This window comes from Trematomus bernacchii, unplaced genomic scaffold (assembly GCF_902827165.1).
Source record: "Trematomus bernacchii unplaced genomic scaffold, fTreBer1.1, whole genome shotgun sequence".
NCBI lineage: Eukaryota > Metazoa > Chordata > Actinopteri > Perciformes > Nototheniidae > Trematomus > Trematomus bernacchii.
This window is the reverse complement of record NW_022988066.1, coordinates 4,286,429-4,309,968: the sequence shown is the minus strand read 5'-3', so window position 1 is coordinate 4,309,968 and position 23,540 is coordinate 4,286,429. Positions and strand designations below refer to the sequence as shown.

General features: G+C 39.1%; 1 protein-coding gene across 2 annotated transcripts in view; it reads right to left on the bottom strand.

Moving 5' to 3' along the window:
- Positions 1-9,450: 9,450 nt before the first annotated feature.
- tusc3 (tumor suppressor candidate 3) overlaps positions 9,451-23,540 on the bottom strand; it is a 68,330-nt gene continuing 54,240 nt past the window's right edge. Inside the window, exons 7-10 of one of the 2 annotated variants that reach the window (XM_034120759.1) lie at positions 21,886-21,949; positions 19,118-19,192; positions 12,221-12,311; positions 9,451-10,687 (exon numbers count right to left, since the gene is read on the bottom strand). In XM_034120759.1, the coding sequence (XP_033976650.1) occupies positions 10,672-10,687; positions 12,221-12,311; positions 19,118-19,192; positions 21,886-21,949 (246 nt within the window). In that variant the 3' untranslated portion in view covers positions 9,451-10,671. Of the gene's footprint in view, positions 10,688-12,220; positions 12,312-18,361; positions 18,802-19,117; positions 19,193-21,885; positions 21,950-23,540 lie in introns of those variants that run through there. The other variant, XM_034120760.1, reaches the window with a different exon arrangement.

Below are 23,540 nucleotides of genomic sequence, written 5' to 3'. Positions count from 1 at the left end.
GGCACTTGCTGCCATGGATACAGTGTTATGGTGTCATGGCGTTGATGCCCTCGATTGACAACAGCTCTTCAGATTTCTCTGCAAGGAAAACGTAAAGACTCTCCGGGGAAGTCAAGTGATGTCTCTTGACAGTTTCCGTGATATTATTCTGCAGCCAATACATTGTGGAACTTACATTCTCTTCATCATGATACATTTCAGTAAAATGTTATCTATTGCATCTTTCATGAAATGATACTGTGAAACATAAACCACCCTGAACTACCCCGGCTATATTGGAAGAGATAACATCCTGACTATGACAACAGAGGAGAGAGCAACCCTTTGAATAGGCTAAAAAAATATGAAAAAATATATTCAAAAGGCATCAGCTGACTGTGTTGAGGCAACACAAACAGAACATTTTCTAACAGCCTATATGGCACTGATTCCTTTTTTCTCAACTGGAGGGGCACCTTGGAGGACATTTCATCATATTATTCTCCACTGGAAACTTTACAGACATGACCTTGCATCATGTTTTCGTAGCTAGAATGACCTCAAGAGGGTCCTGCATAATATTTTCCTTCATTTTAGGGGCACCCAAGGCTTTTCCACAGGTGCACTCAGTCCTAAAAGCACTGCTCACTGAGCTCAGAGTTTTGACGATTGCATTAAGCAATAATACTTGAGCAACAAGAAAAGCTTTCTGTTTATCATGAAATGTTATGAAAATAAATGAGTAGAACTTTTGCAAACTATACTAGTACGATATGTTTCAATGCGGTGTACAGATGTTTTGAAAAAAAAGATAATGGAAGTTTCACAAAATAGATAACATTGCTCTCCACCTGATTTGACAGCCACATGCACAATTGCAGATTCTTCACTGTTTGTGATTATGTATTTTTCATCAGAAGAATAGACCTCAACTGAAATATCTAGAATGAAATTCCTTGCATATACTGTAGAAGTAGGGAATATCATATCTGGTACTGTAGATGCTACTTCTGAATCTTGCACTTCTCAAGCTGTCACGTAAACTTATCATTTTATTTATGCCTTTTCCCCCTTCCCTTAACAGACTCTCTATGCTTTTTCTTCTCCTTTCCTACCTTCTTCTCACTTTCTTTCTCAGGTAATAATGCTGTGATTGCTGTACATCTTAGTGATTATATTTCAGGGCACAACATGGCTTATCCTCAGACAGAATCTTGTTGAAATGGTTATAGTGGCATCAGCGGTGGGCGTCAGGTTGGGGATGGAATCAAAGAAATGGCAATGAGTTTCCTGAAGTACCTTTTTCTCATCAGTGGTGTGACTATTGAACGAAGATGGAGAAGGTGTTTGTAGGCCCTTTAAGATGTTTCAGAGATTGATTCTCAAAAAAATAAATTAGGTTTCTAAGACATCTGGGAATGTTGTCGTACATGATACATGACAATGCTTCCATGAGTTAATGCAAAACCTCACACGTTTGAATTGTCTCTTTTGTTGAAGGCATAGAATGACTCTTCCACAACTAAATTAATAATTGAATCAACTGACATACATAAATGGTATACTGTATCATTCACAATTATAAATATTACCAAAACAAACATTTCTAAAATGCTAATATAATGTTCTACCCTGAAGTGACACAGAATGAAATAAAAACACCCACAATAACGTATATTTCGTCTGTGAAGGTTGATAAGATGACAACAAATATAAAAATGGCAGTAGTTGAATGTTGTGGGCCAACTGCATTTTCTACCCCAGTGTGCTGAACATTTTCTAGCAGTTGGGGCAGCCTATGTCACACTGAATTCTGTTTTCTAAACGGGAAGGCCATCACATTTTCTCCACTGGAAACTTTGCAGAGAAGACTCTGCATTACTTTTTTCATCCTTCAGGGGCACCTAATGGTGCACTGCATCATGTGTTCTCCACTGGAAGGCCATCTAATGGCACATTTCCACTACACGGTCAGCCTCGGCCACGCTCGGTACGGCTCGGTACGGCTTGGCCTTAACAGGGCCGACTCACTTCATGCTGCGCTTCCATTACAGTTTAGGAACTGGGGTAGTTACTATAGTAACGCAGTGTAGGCGGAGCCGTGACGTCATCTTCAATGAGAACTCCAGAAACACAACACAGCCGTTAGCTGTTAGCACTCAGAGCTCACAGCTCCTTATATATGTTCAGAAACTCGACAAAAGTTAAACAAGTACACACCACAGACTGCCTGTGTCATGGTGAATACAGTCGCTGCTTTATTTATGTCTGTATAGGCCGTTGTTGTGAGTGTGGACGGTCGGAGCATATTCTGCGTTAGCTTAGCCAATCTCCATCTAGAAAAACACGCTTTTTAAAAGGTTTTTCGCCTGCCGTCTGTCTGCAGACTTGACAAAGCATTAATTCATGGTTTTTACTAACCGGTATCAGTATGTTGTTACTTCGGCATCATTTTGAAACGTGTATTACAATTAAATCACGGTCAAATATGTCCATCTTGTTGTAGTTGTAGCCCCCTTGCCAGCGCTCCTCTCTCTAGTTTAGCATACTCAGCCCGACTCAGCCCTGTTTGTTGGCCTCGATAGAACCACAATTTTCTCGGGCCAGAAAAGACGTGAAAAAGTGGCCCCGGGCCGGAACTAGGCCTAGTGGAAGCGCAACCAAAAACGGGCACGGCACGACACGGCACGCTTAAAGCGAGCTCCGCACTGTAGTGGAACTGCGCCATTAGAGGACTCTTAATCAGGTGTTCTCCACTAGAAGGTATCAGAGAGGGTCATGCACCCCACTTTCTCAATTTAAAGGGCACCCACTAGTGCTCCGCATCATGTTTTCTACTAGAATGCCCCCTTAAGACCCTACATCTTACTTTATCCGTTTTAAAGGTCCCACTGCTATCATTTGTATCCAATGGAAGGCACCCTATGGCCACTTACACGTCACATTTCCTCATCTGGAAGGGTGTACCAAGAGGGCTCTGCATCATGTTTTTGTTCCTTTTACGGAAACCCATTAGGGAACAGCTTTACATGTTCTCCACTGGGAGGGAATTCACGAGGGCACTACACAGCGCTTTCTCTAAATGATCATGTTTTCCCCCTTTATTGGGTCACTGTAAACGGCATCCACATATGCTGAATAACAAGTGCTCAAAAGAGGCAGCAAGGCATCACCAGAGATGATAACGTTGTCAAAGGAGTTTGTTAGAGATGTCCCCATGTTATCAAAATCCCTTTTATCAAACATGAAAGTTTTTCTTCAAAAAATCACACAAACACTTACAAAACAAATAACAAGAAAACACAGACACAGGCACATGCACACGCTTTGATCCAATACAGACACTGATGCAATGAAAAAGCAACAACTGAAGCAGCACTCTGATAATAATTCCAGTAGCCGTGGTCAGGATGCCTGGAAAAAGTGTTTGTGGACTGAAGATGAGAGGAGAGTGATGTGGCATCATGCCCTGAACAGACACACAGCAGATGAGTTTCTTTAAGTTTTGTCGTGGCACAGCAGGACGCCGACACTAAGGTCAGGTAAGACAGGAACATCAGACACTGGTTCATCTCAATATCCCTCCTCGACTCCTCTCTCCCCCTCCTCCGGGACTTGACCCGGAAATCGATCAAGACATGCCATGTTGAAGGACGTCCCAATCGCTGCAATGCACACGGAGGAGTCGAGGAGGGGTGAGGGAGGAGGCTTCCAGAGGAGACGAAAGGGAGGATACACGAGAGCAGACTACGCAGAAGTGTTTTCACTACTCGCGTATAAAAGCCCCGCCCCCACATTCACAGCTGGTCGATTTCAACACAGGAAAAAGGAGAACTGGAAGAATGAGTGGAAAAGCGTCACATAAATCTAATGCCACACGGAGACGAAACGGGTCGTATCCGCTACAGTTCTCTATCTAGACCAGGGGTTTTCAAAGTGTGGGAAGGTGAGCCTCCCCTCAGAGAACATAAGAACAGCCGCGCCCCCCCTCCCAATTATTATTGCTATTATTATTATTGTTGTTGTTGTTGCTATAATGCAGGGGTATTCAATTGCATTTCAAAGAGGTCCAGTAAGAGAACATGTAATTAAAAGCTCTGTTTTTGCTGTCTACCTTTCTCTTTTTTGAGCACGCCATTTGAAATGACTCCGACTGTTTCTCTCTTCTTGTCTCGTCTCTGTGTGTGTTTGAATCTACCGTGCTTACTCACTGACTGCACCAATTTGATTGGCTGAGTAGCGTCACCTCCTTAAAACATTAAACAATAACTTTTTTAAACCTTTTTATCTTTATGTTTTAAACATTTCTTTTAACCCTCCTGTTGTCTTCGGGTCAAATCTGACCGATTTACTACTTTCATCTATCATAACTTTTTTGTTTTACATTCGATTGCATTAAGGCTTTATGATATCCTTCACAGTAGACATTTGAACATATAAAATAGCTGATCACCACTTTCATTGAATTTTGGATGATTTAGTCAACTTTGTAACACCCATGGTGTTCCCGGTCAAAAATGACTGCCATAAAGAAAAGGAATTAGTAACCATCCGGATCAGATAAAACACACACACAAACACCCTCACACACACACATACTCTAGATGTGTCCCCCCCCCCCTTATGTGCCCAATCCCCCCATGTGAATCACACCTGGCACACGCAAACACACACACACACACACAGAACAATTTGACACATTTCCCGCTCTTATGTGCCCATCCCCCCACATGGATCACACCTGGCACACGCAATACATGTTCAGTGTCTGTTCTTTGTATATTTACTGCAGTTTTTCATGTATACCAGTAGTCTGATACAATATTTACAGTTTGAAAGGGTGTTAAATGAAATTTGGGGATGATTAATGGTTTTTGTGTTAATGTAATAGCAGTTAAAACAGGACCGGTCAAATTTGACCGCGAACACCAAAGTAAGGGGGGGAAAACGAAGACAATAGAAGGGTTAATTCATTTTTAACATTTTCAACATCGTGGATAAATCCTTATATGCTCCCGGCAACACGCTGAATGTCAACTTTACTTGGGCCTCGCTGAACGGACCTCTGTCGCCTGTCAGCGCAACTTAAATGATGCCGTTTAAAAACATAAAAAATAAATAATACACTTTATTTTAGGGCACCTTTCAAAACATTCAATGTCACCTTAAAATAAAATAAAAAATAAAATATGAGTGGCATTACAATACAAAATGTGTTGAGTAGGAAACCAAAGAGGAAAATTACATTCAAAGGAGCAATTAAAGCGAGTGAAGCTAGTTTGAACAAATTACCTTTTAGGCTTGATTGAAAATAACACAGTGTCTGACATTATCATATATGTTATATCATTGCTTACTATTCGTGGTTATCAAGTATCAGACACTTAAACAACAGAGAAGGTTTTAAGAAATAGGACTATACTGACAAATGACATCTTATCCTTGTGAGACAGTGTGGATGCAGCAGCCTATCGCTGAAGGAGCTGCACAGTGAGGACAGGGTGTCCTGGAGGGGGTGGGACACATTGTCCAGCAGGGAGGACAGCTTGGCTGCCATTATTCTGTCTCCCACCACCTCCACAGGACTCCCCAGTTAACTGTCATAAGCTGAATGGAATTTTTAAAAGTTCAATACAACTGCAAAATATATTTTAGAAGTTCCTATAGAGCTCTTTTTTTCTGAAGTTACACAAGGCTTGAGACAATGATAAGAAAAACCTCATTGCACAGCAGTTTGTGAATGGCAAGCTCTGAGCAAGAGAAGGGTTACATCACTTGTAAAGGTCGCAAAATGCCTAATGCAAACACTTTTATATACTGCACATCTTACAATGAGAAAGCACTGAAGAGGTGCTGTGACAGTGCAAAGCAACATCAGCAGGAGTGCCTGTTTAAAGGTTACATCTAAGATGAAGGCACAAGTGTTGAAAGAGATAGAACAAGAAGAATAATGAACTATTAAAGATGAAGAATTGGGAGCAACCTGCAGTCACCTCATTAATCTATAGGGGAAAGCAAGATGAGTTTGTTGGCTGTAAACAAGAAGCTCTCTAAAAGGGATTACAGAAAGGAGTAAGACGCTCCTGCAAAAGTTGCTATCAGTAATGTCTTCCATGAGCCCTGCAAATGTCAATCCTGCTTTCACCATCCAAATGGCAATTGGAATTCTTATAAAAAAAAATTTCAGATCAAAGCATGGAAATAAACATTAGCGGATACAAAAGAACAATAACAATGTGTCACACCGTACAAATGTATTCTTGAAAGGCTCCTTTTCTTTTGAATGTGTTCTTTTGTTATTCTTATTTGATTTTGGACCCAGTACGTTTTGAAGTAATATGGTCTGTGTTTACATTAGCAAGCATCGCTAACTATCAGAGCTAACGCTGTACTGGAGAGAATATGTGTAAAAAAGCAGGAAATAAAAGGTACTCACCTTGTGATAAACCCGTGAGAGAGAAAGCGTTTGAGCTCCACACTGTTTCAGAAATAATGCTTGATGTTGTTTGGAACATAGTATGGAGTTTAATCACGGCAGCGTTTAGCTGAGTTTCTGCTGGTAGAGTAGACACCCTTCTTTTCACAGAGCTGCATGCGGACACTCCAAAGGGGCGTGGCCAGCAGCAGCTCTAAAAGGGCGTGGCCAGCAGCAGCTCGGTTACACTTATGGCGCATTTCCACTACACAGCCTCGCTCGGCCTTGCTCGGTATGGCTAGGCCTCGTTAGGACTGGCTCACTTTATGGCGCATTTCCATTACAGTTTAGGAACTGGGGTAGTATCTATAGTAACGCAGTGTAGGCGGAGCCGTGACGTCATCTTCAATGAGAACCCCAGAAAAACAACACAGCCGTTAGCTGTTAGCACTCAGAGCTCACAGCTCCTCATATATGTTCAGAAACTAGACAAAAGTTAAACAAGTACAAACCACAGACTGCCTGTGTCATGGCGAATACAGTCGCTGCTTTATTTATGTCTGTATAGGCCGTTGTTGTGAGTGTGGACGGTCGGAGCATATGCAACGTTAGCTTAGCCAATCTCCATTTAGAAAACACGCATTTTAAAAGGTTTTTCGCCTGCCGTCTGTCTGCAGACTTGTCAAAGCATTAATTCATGGTTTTTACTAACCGGTATCAGTATGTTGTTACTTCGGCATCATTTTGAAACGTGTATTACAATTAAATCACGGTCAAATATGTTCATCTTGTTGTAGTTGTAGCCCCCTTGCCAGCGATTCTCTCTCTAGTTTAGCATACTTAGCCCGACTCAGCCTGGTTGTTCCTGGCCCTAGAACCACGATTTTATGGGGCCAGAGTGGAAACGCAACCAAAAACGGGCCCCGCACGGCTCGGCACGCTTAAAGCGAGCTCCGCGCTGCAGTGGAAACGCGCCATTAAAGGGCCAGTCTCAGAATCAGCACTTCTGTAACAGGGCTGAAATAGAGGGGTATGAGGCATGCTACAATGGGTGATCTGTTTGGTATTTTGAGCAAAACACTTCAGAAACATGTTTTGTATAGATATGGAGGAAACAAACACAATACACACACAAATGCAAAAATACACAAACACACACACACACACACACACACACACACACACACACACACACACACACACACACACACACACACACACACACACACACACACACACACACACACACACACACACACACACACACACACACACATTCATTATTAATGAATAATAATAAAAGTGTCAGGATTACTTGAGTTTACCAATTTCTAGAAAGTTCAAAGTCTTTGCAAGACAGGTTTATTAATTAGTCATGAGTAACAATAAGACATTTGCAGTCAACATGTCGAAGTGTCCTTGGGCAAGATACTTAACCCCCACACACACACACGAGCTTCCACCAGACCAGTAATCCAAACGAATTTTTTTCCCCCCCGTACTACTTTGATCATTTGCTCCGCTAATAATCAATCAGATCGATGGATTCAAGAGAGGAGGAAACTTTGAAGGCCTTTTTCTCAAAATGATGACTCGGTGACAGTCATTATATAATGTGACATATTTTGCTTAATATTTGGAGTACAAAAACAATCCTGATATCATTAGCAATTAGCATTGAAAATGAGATTTTATCTCAATGTTTTTTATCTGGTTAAATAAAGGTTAAATAAAAAAAATAAATAAATAAAATTAGAAAGCTAGGCATCTCCTCTTTCCAACAGTGTACACAACTCAAAATGTGTCTTCGGGTCAATGCGACTGATTTTGATAGAGCAGGTCACATATTGTTCAAATATAACATATGAGCTTTAATCACACACGTAAACAAATCCCCCTCATGACGCATACTTTTATAATTTATTTCCTAAAACGTCGTAATCCCTAAATGTCACTATGACGTTATTTTGGGTATGCCTTTTAAATAAAACAAAATGTGATATATTCCTTAATTTTATGACAATTCTAGTAAATACAAACATGATTTTACATCGGAGACAGACATCTGCTGCAAAATAAGATACATTTATTCCGTTAAGATCTAAGAGACAATTAGTTTTTATATATTTTAATACAAGATCTGTAATTGGGTTTTTCAGTTGTATGCATAATACCTCTTATTGGAGTTTTTCATAGAGGGAATCTGACCTCCCTTAGGTTCTAATTCACACAAAACACAAGTTACAGCACCTCAACCTAAATTGCAAGCTCAGTTTGTAGCAGGGGAGGGGGAGGGAGGGTTTTTTACTTCAATACATTCCTACATACCAGGAAGAGTATTTAGAGGGGTGGATAAATCTAACTTATAATAAAGTGTTTCCATTATTTGCTTTCATGTTACCTGCTCAGTCTGTGACTCTACGAGTATATTTTCTTAATTACAAAACTAGCATTCCCATGCCATATAAATAAAGAACAGTTAATCAACTTATAGACAGCCTACAAGGAATACACTTTGTACATTAGTAGTGTCAAGCAGACTAATTCAAATCTTTAATTAGTTTTACAAGATTTGTGCCTTAAATTAGCATGCAAGTGTGACTTTTTGAAGCATTGGAGATTATTCTATATGTCATTACGTCTTTTGTTCTACAGCTGCCCTATATCTAATATCCACATTGATTTAGCTCCATTTGCCGATACTTATCCCTCCCTGAAGGTGACATTTGTTCTGCTTATCTCCTCCCAACCGTAAAGGCCAACGGTTGAGGGGAAACAGATGGGAAATTCTGCTCATTCTTATATATTTAACTCCTTTATCTTTGCCTTAAAATATCCTAAAACAAAACAAAAAACATTATTCTGGGGTGATCAATAGGCTGTATATCTTATTACCCACTAAGGACGTCATTACCAAGCATAACGAGGGCAGGTGTTACAACCTATAATTATTTCTCATCTCTTACAAGGGGGCTATGTGTATTACTATCTTGTTGAACATTGTCATCCTAATTATATATAATTTCTCTGCAGAAAAATAGGAGGGAGCTCTAGGCAACCTTTGTGTTCCTTTTATTTCCTGTATGTAGTGGCACATTCAAACACACTATTTAACAATTCAATAGCCAACTGAATATTTAGCTTTTTAAAAAAGGTTCAGTATTTCCCGATGAATTACTGTCTGAAACAGCAAGACAAGGAGCTACATCTGAAAGGGCTTTGCAGTTTTATTAGTTCACTCAAAATTGGGAGAGTCTGAAAGGAATATGTTTATTACATTTTGCAAAACTGGTCTATCTGCAGATACATTTCTGCAACAGCCCACGCAAAGAAGGGTTACATAAATGGTTTCAATGCTCCAGCCCACTCAGTGTTTTAGTGGGCAGTCCACAAGTGATAGAATTAGAAATGTATGTATTCTCTAAATGACCTATGCTTCTCACATTCTTCAAGAAAGGTTACATCACTTGCTTTTGGCCTTGTGTAAACTCAGCTCATGAGCTACTATTTTGCACTAAGGGATTTAAGATCAGTGTCGGTGAGGGAGAAAAGTAAGACCGTGACTTTGTTTAACATTCACAACTTTGAGAAAATATATTTCCTTTGACATTCGGTCCCAAATGCGAGCACATTTAGATGCCTAATGAACTCTCATACAAAACAAGTATAGGCTGAAGACGGGAAAATAACTTGGTCCAGGTCCAAAAAATGTAAAGTCTAAGACGAAAAGGTGTAAACATGCAGTGTAATAGAGAAGTAACTTGGACCTGTGTGATAAATGACATTCATATTTTAGCTTTATCAATTTAAAACTAGCCGCACCATGAAAAGAGTGTCACTTTGTAACTGGTAATAAGCCATTCTAATAACTAATCAAAGGAACTTTAATTATCTGTCCCTCGGTTCAACTTTCATCACATCTTTCCAACCTGCTGCTTCTCTTGACCGGCAACACAGCTTTTATAAATAACATCGAATATATGGATAAAAAACAGCATTCCACAGACACAGGTATTATCTACTCACACAGAATATTCAACAACTAAAAGATAAAAAAGACAAAATACAAAGACATGTCAAACACCTTGATGTTCTAGTGTAAGAATTAATAATTTATTTTATTTTCAACTTGCAGATGTGATGGTAGGAGGAACACACTAAAAAAAGAAACTCCAGATTGAATATTGACGCTGCCTCCTCTTCAAGTATCTTCAACTCCTTTTCTCTTCAACTACCGACTGCTCACCATTCTCTGACCTCCTCTTCAGGTTTCTTCTTCACTTAATAAGGAAGCTAATAGACAGAGGATTAAAGGGAGAAGAGAAGAGAGGAGAAAAGAGAAGATAATAGGGAGTTATTTTTTCATGCAGAGGCTACCATAAAAAACTAAAAACTGTGGCTAATGTAGATGACTGTTTCTAGAATCATGTAATCAGGCAAATTGCAAAAGAAAAATGCTTCCTGAAGACCTGTCTTTACAATTCTGAGATGATGCTGACAGCTTATTATAGTTTGTGTTGCTAAATAGAACAAATGTTTAATGTTTCATATGAAACAATATTTAATAAAATTACTTCTGGGTTTTAAACCGGCTGTATTATCTCAAAAAACAGCCACAACTTAGCTGCTCAAAAAATCACATTTAACATTCTGTTTGGATACATTCAGTATCAAGCAGCAAAGAAGAAAGAGGCTCTCTCAAATCATTCATACCTCAAATACTGAAGGTTTTATGTTTCAATTTATGAGCCTCTAAATTTTAAATAATTTCCCAAAGGTTTCCTGAAATTAACGCTGTAATTTGGCCATTATAAGAACTATTAAGGTGTTCTTCGATCGGTACAATTCTAATAAATCATTTCCAATTAATTGCTAGTGTAAACTAGAGGATATTTTAGTGTCTTGTGATTATAACTCAATGATTCCTGATGAAGTAACAAATGATTAATAATCTTAGGGTTAAATTGATGTTCTGTAATTGACGACCCCCATATTGTCAACACATGACAGTCATCTGGGATATTTGGAAGAAAACTAGTTTATGAACCGAAGATAAGGCAATACCAGTTTCATACCAAAACTTAACTCACTATCAAAGTCACTCAACAACAATCATTGAACTTTAAGCCCCTCCACTGAGGTGGCACAGTGTAATTTGGTCCAATTCCAAGCCACAACAGGGTTAAAGCCCCCAGGATAGTAAATGATATGCCTCGGTAAAGTGCCCGCAAAATCACAAATCGCTTCCAGCTCCAGAGGTGAAGCTGGAGCTGTTCTGGTGTTGCTGTAATATCCTACAGCTGCTTCATTGGCGATGAATTGGACCCAGGCTCTGAGGACTTGTAGAGTGTTTTCTGTCACACATTAAATCTTATTTTATGTAGTGGCGACCTTTAGTTCAAAGTGGAACCAAATTGCTGCTGTTCTAGCTCACTAAGCTGAAGCGCTTTAGTGTCTGAACACATTTACTGTATGATGACCTAAGAAAAACATCCATGATTTCTAATATTCAGTGCAACAAAGTCAGACTGCAAATCTCTGTTGAAGTTTTGGCACATTGCTCTCGAGAAAAAACACAATAGCGCTGTGGCTTGTAATTTTGTAGGCGGTATTTTCCAATCGAACAGCTGTCTACGGATCAATGAAATAATGGGAATGGATGGATCCGCTTTTGGCCTGGATGTTTGCCCTGCGTCTGCAATAACTTCCCAGCGATTTCATGTCAACTTTAGTGACTTTAAGATTCATTGTATATTGTGTTTGAGTAAGCTGGGTGAAACTTGTGTGAGCATCTGTACAGTGGTACTGTATGGTTGCTATAGTTACCTGTAGGGGTACCCATGGTACTTGGACCTGAAAATGGAAAGCAGGAAGCTGAAGAAAAACACCACCAGGCCAAGGCCAACCAGGCAGATGACTGGAAAGAGAAACACACACACACACACATAGTTAAGAGTTTCAAGTTTAAAAAACCGACATGAAGAAATGGCGACTTGAACAGTTATGTAACAACGTTTTTATAACTACACTTGATGCTTTCTAATTTCCATATATTCCCAACCGTTCACTGGTCCTGCAGACAACCTGATATATTCATCATATTTATTAGACAATGGCCTGTGAGAAATATTGAATACTGGCTAACGGCAACCATTTAAATCACTTCATGCTCATTATAACCGCTGACGACACTCTCTCCGTTTGATCTCAGTTCAAATTGAATGTGCTTGCAGGGTTTAGACATGGTACACACTAAAAAGCATCCTCATATCTTCATGTTCACACACACACAAACGGACACATAATCACCAACAAAGGACCTACATACACACGTCCAAATGATGAGAAAAATTCACATTTGACATTTGTTACGTTAGTATGTGTCACCTGTGTTGTTGTATGAATTGCTCAACAAGGAGCACCTGTCTGGGGTAGGAAGAGTTTAAAAGCTCCTGTTCCAGGGGAGAACTCACACTGGTTTGTTTTCATGTCTGTATGTAAATAAATTCAATGGCTTTAATTGTTTTTAAAAAGCTGTCTTCTGTGGTAAATGTGGGTCAGTTGCAGAGTTTTGTTAGGCCCTAGGGCAGCCTAAGGGCGGGGGATAAATAGTATGCTGGTGTAAACAATATCCAAAACATAAACTTTTGCTCCTCATCACGCCAAAAACTTTTAATATTTACCTTTATTAGGCAATCCCTCAACCTATGTGACGTTGCCCCTTTCTCATTATCAACCCCGCTGTGCTGCAGAAAATAGTTTTTGCAAGTATTATCATCTTATTTCCTCAGTGGCTATTCTAAAGTGAAATATACATAAGCATGATCTTTAATCTGCAGAGGAATTGTAAGTGGCTGTGTGAGGGTGTGTGTGCACAAACTCACACACCCTCATGTAGCAGCTAATCCTTGAGAGGCACTGTGTTAAATTAAACTGTCACCACCGACTGATATTGTTAATCAGGGATTAGGAAGAGGACCTCTCCTGGAGCCTAAATAGTGAGATATGTGCTTGTTCTCGTTCTCGCTGTATGTGTGTGTGTGTGTGTGTGTGTCATTGTTCAGTGTCAGGACTGTTCTCTTTTCTTTTTCTTTAAACTGAAATCTAGCATTTACAATAAAACATATCAATCATTGCATACACACATACACAAACATGCTCACACAACTCAGGGACTGTACTGTGTGTGTGTGTATGTGTGTGTGTGTGTAAATGACATTCAACTCCTAATGTATTGATCATAGGCACACACATGTACTTACTGTAAACAAACACACAGGAGACCCACTCAGCAATCAGTGTATGCGTTTGCTTTCTTATACGGCTAGTCTTATTAGGACTAATCAGCCACAAGGGTAAAGTATTATAAATTATCATTATTCACTTTACATTTTGAGGTCATATTGGGGGTTGAACAAAGGTTACCCTGAAAACTAATTCAAGACAATGTCCTGACGAGTATTGTAATACAAATCAGTATGTGTGTGTGTGACATTGTCTTAGGGTCTTGATTGAGAGCACTGCATATTTGAGAGTGTCTCCAGGGAGAGCCCTTGTGGCCCCGTGTTCCCTGAGTTGCCACATCTACATATGTGCCGGGGAGTACGTGAGCGACAGAACGTCTGTGTATCTTCATTAGGTATAGTGGGATGTATTTCCCACAGCTAATCAGTTATGACTGAGAGGTATCTCAGTATGCTTCCATGGATAATGACACTCCCGATACACACACGCGCTAAGCATGCTAATGAACGTGATTTATGACCTTGGCGAAATGACAAGTTGTTTAAGCTGAATGATTTCCCTCAGTGACAAAGGTGGTAATCCCTCTTTTGACTGAATGACTTGGCTCAATTCAAATCCTGATATATTGGCATGGTAAGAAATAAATGTTTCCCGGGAAGCCAATAAACATATTAGGTTAAGCCTACCTCATTAAGAGGACAAATATGAAGAGATATTGGGAGGCTAAATGGTTCTTCACAGTTTTTGATTATTAACCGGTTTCAAGACGCATAAGTGTCTAAGCATCAGGTTATTTTGGGGTCATCCTGGATTTAATTTAGACTTCTCTAAGTTTCCATTATGTTATATTATAAAGGAGATATGGTAATTGTTGCGGTCACAGCCTAGCTTTATAACCATCTACTCTGTCATTTGTCTTTTCACTTTTCTTGACACTTTATTTTAACCCCCAAAACCCGGCTTCATGTTTCACTTGTATTCACTTTCACGTAGCTTTTGAGTAAGTCAACCCCCTCCCCCCAGAGCCAATACTATTGCAAATGTAGTCGTTTCGTAACTTCATTTACTAGTTCAGTAACTCCCTTGCTGAGAAAGAGTGTGTGCTGTGATTTGTAGATGCCCATGGAAGCAGAAGATAACTTCCTGTGGCTGCACTCGGCAGTATGGAAGCTATATGCCAAGGATTTAACACCCACATTCAGTGATTATACTACCATTCACACCTAATCCCCTTCGATATTACTGACAGACGACTATTCGCTATGCTGCTTTATAATTCATTTATTTAATTTGTGTGTCCATGTGTGTGTGTGTGACTGTTACCGCAGTGACCGTGGTGTGTGGGATATAACACGGTTTATTCCATTCAATCTTCTGTCTGGATACTGTGTTTGCTTTACGTAACAGGTTGGTGTAAGCATTGCACTGCGGTGAAATTCAATATGCATGATGTGTTTTCTTCCATGTTTTTGAATTAGCAGGTGGAATTTACACATAGAAAGAGGTTAGATTCAAATAGCTAACATAAATATATATTTGTTTAAATAGACTTTTCTTCATGTAAGAAGAGAAGGAATGGAAAGGGCAAGTTAGAGTGAGGTGGAGGATAAAAGGAGCATAATAGATGAGTCCTGTGAACATGTGATATGTAAGCCTTAAACAGGTGACATTATGGGAGCACGTTTTCCTGCATGTCTAAGATGTACGTCGATGACGTGCGAGTGTTCTCTCAGACTGGAACAAGTCTTGAGGTAGTTATAAAGTCATTACCATTTTAATTGCCAAGCTTTGACATCTCAAAGAGGAAGTAGAACAAAAACTTCATAATCTTGCCTCTAGATTTTATAAGTGTGTGTACTCATGTGTGTGTGCATGATTTGGTGGTCCCTTAGAGGCAATTGAAGGGCTTCTGGAGTTGCTTTTTCATCACACCCTCTCTAATTAAAATCCACTTGTGTGTAACTGTATCTCCGTGTTTGAGGTAATTATCAGTATGGGCCATCTAATATCTAAGTCCCCTTATCATAATCTAGAGATTATGCAGAAACTCTGCTTGGGCAGCAAAGGAAAAGGTTGAAAGCAATCATTTGTCATTAGTGTGGTTAAAGGACCACCTCCCATATTTCTAATGATTAACTGTGCTCATCACTTCCACACCAGACTCATCAGGAACAATCTAAATCACAAAATATGTACATTTTTATTGGTGTATACAAGAAATGACAGCACATGTAGCATTTTCAAATGATCTGAAATGTCTACTTCTGTGTCTGTAAATGTATGTAATCAAATCCACAACTTTGGCAACTAGTGATCACACTGTCTACGTTCATGGTGTTCTCATGATTGATCTCAGTCCACAACATAAAAAAATTATTACTATCATCCAATATTGTTTTAACTACATCATCACTAATTTCATAGGCGGAGTTTGACATTTGCGCTTGGGGGGGCAAACTTTTTTTACTGACGTCAGTACACAGTCCCAACTATTGCGTGGGATGCTATGGATACAGTAGCAATAAAGCCAGCGCTCACCGCACTGAGTATGACTTTTCCATGCCCGCCGTACACACACTCTCACATGGAAGGGGCGGTCTCTACCCCCAACAACAGTGCATTACATAACTGTAAAACTTATCATAACTGTGCACATCTTATACTTATTTGATAACTACTATATCCCTTGGTTACTTGAACACGCTACAATATTATTAACCAGTGTCCTACCTTATTAAAATATTGATATACGAAATATTTGTATTGGAACAGTTTTCGACGTAGTAATGCTGTAACATATTTCAGCCACTGCCCCCCCGCAAAATCCGCCTATGACTAATTTATTATGCATTCACAACCTCACAATCCTGTTGTCATTTTATTATGTATGGCCCCAAAACACATATTTCTAAGTAGAACATGGGATTAAATTCACTCATTATATTCCCTATAGTGAAGACAGCGGATAATTATGTTATCTGACTGTAATAGACTAATATTAGAATACAATTTCCCCCCCAAAAACGTTGGGAACACAACATAAGGGTAAACAAAACAAAAAGAGGCTGTAATCTTTTTTCATTGGCATTTGTTTGGTTGAACCATCTGTCTGTCAATGTCTATCAATGGCCCACATTGGTTGCAGCTTCATTGCCACACTTTGCCTCCAAAACCCCACCACCAAACTTCCAGAAGCGTAGGATGCCAATTGGTGCTTCAAACAAGATTCTTTCATCATGTTGTGATATCAAAGGGATTCAGCTTCAGTGTAGAACAGGTACAGAATAAGTTTGTTTCTGAGACTCACCTTCAGTGTAATCAGTGAAGTGCAAATCTACCACTCACTGTTTCAGTGGCTGATTGGGCATTGTCCTGGACTGACTCAGTCAGGTTTGCATATATAATCATTCTCCTCTCAAACAACGGGAACAAGGACAGAGCCTTCTGCTGCAGTGGCCCCTGACTTCGGAGTGCTCTGCCTGAACAGTTTAGGAATGCACCCAGACTCCTTAGTTTTCAGGAAACACACATTTTTTAAACATACTCTGAATAACACCCGTTACATATTTTTAGCTACAAGTGCCTGTGCTTGGAATGTTGTGCATTCTCCTGCCTTATGTTCTGCTTTTTTTATTTAGTATCCTGTATAACGGGGCTTTGGGTGAAGAAAGCACTCTACAAATAAAATGTATGATTCATATTTTGAATGAATAAAAACAGCTATATAGGTAGTTAAGAGAACATTTTATAAATGAGTGACATTTTGAAAAAGGAGAACATAAACAAAATGAAAAGAGTAGAGATAGTTATCTCTTGAAAACAACACATAATATGCATATGTTTATGAGCTTCTACTGTACTGGATTTTAATCATTTTCATTTGAAGAGCTGATCTGCTGCCTTGAGTGCTGGTGAGTATTTTTTACTTTATGTGCATGACAATGTGTCAATCCTTGTGATTAGCATGATGATTACATTTATTTGATCATACATTCAATGATGTACCTATGGTTTGAAATACATTGCTCCCAATTGAACATTGAACAAGTATTCTTACTACTTTCTGAGTAAGAGTGACACAAAGGACTCAGGGTTCAGCTGAAAGGGAGCCTTAGGGTGTTATTTTTTTAGCTATATAATAATTTAGTTTGATTTGTATGATTCTCCCAGCACTCTCTGTGCAGGTGGTATTTGTGAATATTAAGAACAACTTTGAACCGTTCATCAGAATAAATTCAAAGGCTGTGATGTTAAAGCACCAGCAGTCAATCTGAGCGTATTAGATAACCAACTGTAAATTGTCGATATAATAACTTGACTAATTTCATACAAACTAAATAATTTAGAGGTCAATTAGAAACCAGAATATTCTGACAACCCTACATAAAACTATCGGCTAGTTAAAGTTTATTAAGCATCAAGATACACTAGGCACATCTAACTTAGGAAGTTGTGATTTCAGAGGCAGTTATATCATTGACAGCATGTGAATACACCTCACACTAATGAAAGCACTGCAATGATGGTTCAGTTAAACATGGTTTGTGTGTGTGAGTACTTGTTTACGCACGCCTGCACCCACATTAGCAAACCTGTTAGAGAACTCTTGATATTTGTAATGGCACACATTACAGAGTTTTCTTTGCTCTTTCATTAGTAAGATAGATCTAATAAATATAAATCAAATCACCTCAAAGTAGCATGTGAAGAATTCGACCACTACGGTGCAATTTTTGAACCCATATAGAAAGTGCATTTTATTACAAGTTCTTAAATAGTATTTCCGCGTGCCTACTGTTCAAGTGTCAAGGCGTGAATTACAGTACGCTCAGAAACTAGGACGTCTTCCGACAAAGCACAGTATAGTGAGCACAAAGCATCAGAGGCAGCTCTAAAGACATTTGTCTTATTCAGTATAGCCTGGAGCGGGTGGGAAGACAGGTGATGACATTTTATTTTCTTTCGATCAAGGGTTGCAGCAAGGGGCCTTGTAAAGAAATAAGTGCTTATTAGGTTGGTGAGTGCAAGTCAAATCTTGAAGAAGGAAAATCCTCTCAGCACTCGCAGTAAGTCTGATAGATAAGTTCCAGAGCGGATAATCGTTTCCTCTTTTAATGTTGCAGTTAGATGATGGCATTTTCCAAGACATCACCGAGGCCAAACTGCAAACAGCAGCCGAATGAATTTTCTTGTTAATACCTCTTGAATGTGACTATAGGACATTTGAATTAGTAAACACATATATGGGAATAATATCTGTGGGTGAATGTGTAACTCATTAACCTCTCCAACTCCAGAGCTACCTCTTCAAAACACATATTTCAATGCATACACATTGGATGCAGCAAGAAGAAATAACATACCATAGTTATAACACCCGCCACACCACACTTTATAAAACTCACAACAAACTCAACACACACACACACAAAAGGACATAAGAAAATAATGTGAAAAAACTAAAACGTTGCTACTTACTTCTCCTCTTGCCAACATCTCCCTTGGAGGTGGCAGCCTCATTTAGCAGCACCATCCCCATGGTGATTGCAGCATCTGGGACAAGGTTGTCAAGGAAACAACACCCTTGCATACAGGCGAGAGAGAAACTGGAAGTACACACTGCCCCGAGGAGAACTGCTTGACATACAAATACGCACATTTGTGCATAGAAGCACTCTATCAGATTAGCAAGATCATCCGTCACTAGCGCTCTGACAGCACTAAGTATATTTAAAGGGTGTGGACACAATAACATGAAAAACTGAAATGGCAGTCGGAGAGCGCACACCCGCTGAGGCTAGTGGTTTACTACTATACACCACAGATGGTCTGGAAGTCTGACGTAAAGTCCTAACGTGGAAAAAACTTGGAAACTACAAAGACGACATGTTGTATTATATCGCTTAAAGCACTTAAACAACCCATTGATTTCTGTTTCCCAGATGATGTTCGGAAATAGGGGGGACTCACTTGAATTGTTTGAGTTGGGAGCTAATTCTTCCAACAGATTGCGCTATCACCTGAATGCAGCACAATCGTTCTATCTTGCAATGTTAACAAAGGTATAACATAGAAAACTGAGCCAAAAACGTACCTCTGTGGCAGATGTATTAAACATAAAGCAATACAATACAAGAGCTCAGCGAGTAACTATTAAATAAGGCTCATAATAATCTAGTTGTGTTGAGACTGTATTGCACTTAAACTTAAATGTTAATAAGAAGCACTTCCCTGAAATGTCAATTTACTTTTATGTGTTCTAATATAATTATAAAAAAAGGAGAAACTGTGCTTTATAAATGAATCAAACAGGGTTCTGTTGCAATAGAAAACATTTCAGGAAAACCAAACCAACACATTCTTTTTTTATTGTAAACTGCACTGATTTGGTCTCATCCTTGGTATATAATCAATTATAATAGATTCCCAATTTAAAGTAAGTTTTAAATGCCCTCACAGTGTGGGGATATCAAAGCAACTCTGCAAATATAATAATAACAGCACACAGTTGTAAACAAGGTCAAACAAATGACTTGACAGAGCTAATTCTGAATCTTAAATCTGAATCTCTTTTGAGAATGATAATGTAATTGCCGCAGAGATAAAAAAAAAAACAGCCAAGATTTTGTGACAAAAAGTCACTTTTAATGTGTGAAGGTTAGATATGTTTTGTACTTCTAATCCTAACTTATTTATACAAATACTTTTTAAATGTTTGTAATAACGGGGTGGACACCATGTTTAGAATTCCCATTGCAAGGGTTTCTGGGTTGGGAACCACTGCTGCTGTGGGCGTGTAAAGCACATTAAGACTTTTTGTCATATTGACTTAACTGAACATTCATTTGGTTATTAAAAAAGATAGGCTGACTTAGTTCATTATTAAAAGTTCATTGAGAAAATATTTCTTTTTGCAGAAGCAAGCAGTTCTCAACACTTAAGCTGTTCTAAAATCACTGCAAAGCACAGCCTCAGGTGGCATATAATTACAGCTTCTTTTTCTCTGCGTGGGCTGCATACAAATCCAAATTACAGAAGAAAACCTGACGGGGTGCACAAACAAAGGCTGCCACATGGGAAGAAACAGAGTGGAAATGGAGGCGTCCCCTTGATGATATGGTAGCAGGCATGTTATGCTGCCATGACACACACATAAGACATATCTCCATACAACCCAAAGATTGAACCATTTGGGTAATTGTAAGCTTTGCCACACTGTGATAATGAAGTCATCTGGCCATCATATTGCCAGTCCTGACATCTGGGTTTATTGTGCCTGGCATGGTGCACCCTAATGTTCTAGAAAATATTTACAATACATCCGCATACTGTTTATATAATTGAAATAAACATATTTATATAAGCTTTTCTGATTGATATTACATTAGGAATGGGATAATTTAGAGTCGGACACTTTTCCTAGGCATTTCAACCTTCCATTCCACTACATTTCTTTGCTTCTATTTCTCCCTTAGATGGCAAAGTTATGCGACTGTGTGCTATCTGGATGTGTGTGCTTGTGCATCAGGAATTAAATAGGGTTACATCCATGGGGAAACTGCCTCTATCACAGTCATAAAATGTGTTTACACCACCTGCGCAGACCAGACTACAATAGGATACGATAGGTGTGTAAGCCTTTCAGCAGGTGTGTGTTTCATTTAGATGTAATCAGATGGGCTCAAAAATAAAAAGTGTTTGCGCGGACAAACAAATATTGCTCTGCAGCAGGTGCAACCTTGGACCTGCCATTTCCCATGGGGAGAAACACAACAGCTAGGAACCAACGGTATGATTACCCCCACACACACAAAAGCACCAGTGCAAGTACACACAGGTATACAAGCAGACAGGAAAGAAGACAAACAGAATCATCTATATACACACACACACACACACACACACACACACACACACACACACACAGAGGTGAAGTTAAAACAGGACAATCTCTGGTCTTTGTATTGTCTGTTTGTTCAGTCCAGCAGGCAGCCTCCCTATGGAGAATGAGCACCACCGACAAAACAAATGTACCAGACAGGAAAAATTGGACACGGTTTCAGACACATAAGGGAGGTTTCCTATGTGCTGTGTGTAAACAAATCGGGAATTAGATAAATGTTTAGCCAAGACGTGCTGTGAGAAATTTCATAAAGTTAAATTGTAGATGACTTTTTGCAACACCTTGTTTCAATTTATGTCCAAACATTAAATATACAAACAGAGACGCGCTGGTGAAAGGATACTCAGAAGAAGGATGATGTGGGACTCAGCCACAAACTGAGCCTGACTGCTGCCATGAATGTAACTCTGTGGAGGAGAGGGGGAGAGAGACAGACGGATTATAGTTTAACATTTTTCATTTACATTGATGTAAAGTCACACAAAATATCCTGAGTGAAATTTCCAAATTGAAGAAATAAAGAAAAATACAGTAATGAAATGAAGGGATTGCATTAAGAATGATGAGGAACAGCATTGCAAAGTGGGCGACATCCCAAAACAAGTTCGTAATAGTGAATACAAAAAAGAGGGTATGAAAAAATCTATAATAAAAAGTTTTTGTGACAAACCAAAATTGTATATAAAGTTACAGAAAGATTTAACATCTGGTACCATCCGTTTTAAACCTGGCTTCAAATGATGCCATACATTCCCTTTATCTTTCCAAAGCATTACCTGTCATCAATATAAGCAAACCTAGACTTGGTGGTAGACAAAATGGCATCCAGTCTCTGGCTTAATCTCATATTTTGCTTTATCAGCAACAAGATGCTTTTGTGTTATCAGGAATATGTCATATGTTTGTGTATACGTGTTAGTGTATGAATGTGTGCATGCTTGTGTATTAGGAGTCATAAATATGTCTCCATTGTAGTGTGTAGGTGTGCAGAGGTGCTACTTTTTCACTGAGTGGGCAGATAGGTCAATCTAACCCTCAGGAACACTCACACACAGAAAATATTGTATTAACACGTATTGACTGCCCAAGCTCCAAATGGGGCCTCCCACTGTTAACATTCTGGGTTTATACAACTCTATCTTAATGCATCTTTCCAGAGAAAAAAATTAAAGTTCAGTCAAACAAATATCAAAACCCCTGATTGGCTCAGAAAGCATTCATACAGGTATCTATTGATTTAAAGTCTCATTCATTCCCATTTAATCAGTTATGGTGCAACCAAAGGTTGTCATTTTTAATTGGTTGTCAACTCTCAAGCATGTAGGTCTGAAAAATGACCCGAGAGAGGAAAAATAAGAGAGAAGGCTGGTGTGCTGTTGAGGGAACAGGCCATTTTGTTAATGGAATAGGCCCCCTGATAATAACTGTATGTATGCTCTTATTCTTTGGTGCTATGTAGTAGGGATTTGAGATAATTCATTTCTTCTTCATGTACAGAAACTCCATCATGTATTATTCTTATTTTTACTTGCCCACAACCAAATGAGAAGAGGTTGACTTTAATGGCAATGTAAGGTTGAGGTAACAGCAAACAACTATTTTTTATGGAAAAATAGTGAAGTAATGTCTAACTGATGATATTTTTGAATTTTAAATGTACTAGGAATTAACTTTTTGCAAAGGGAGATGATTTTACCGAGTTTACTTCTAGTTCAAACTTAGAAAGATTCAGATTAAAATGAGTATTTGGTTACAGTTAAGGCAAAGGACATTCATTTAGTCAAAGTCCTTACACTCACAAGTGATACTGGCCTTACTGTATTTATAAACCACTTGACAATTTTCCTGTTCAGATCTCTGTTACAGTTTGTATCAATTGTCTCAACCCTGCAAGAGAGTCAGCACTCAGCACAATGCTTAAGGCTTAAGCTTTGCACAAGCGAGGCTCTCCAATTGGATGTCAGAGGCCCAATTGGACTGGCATCTGTCTGTGTGTGA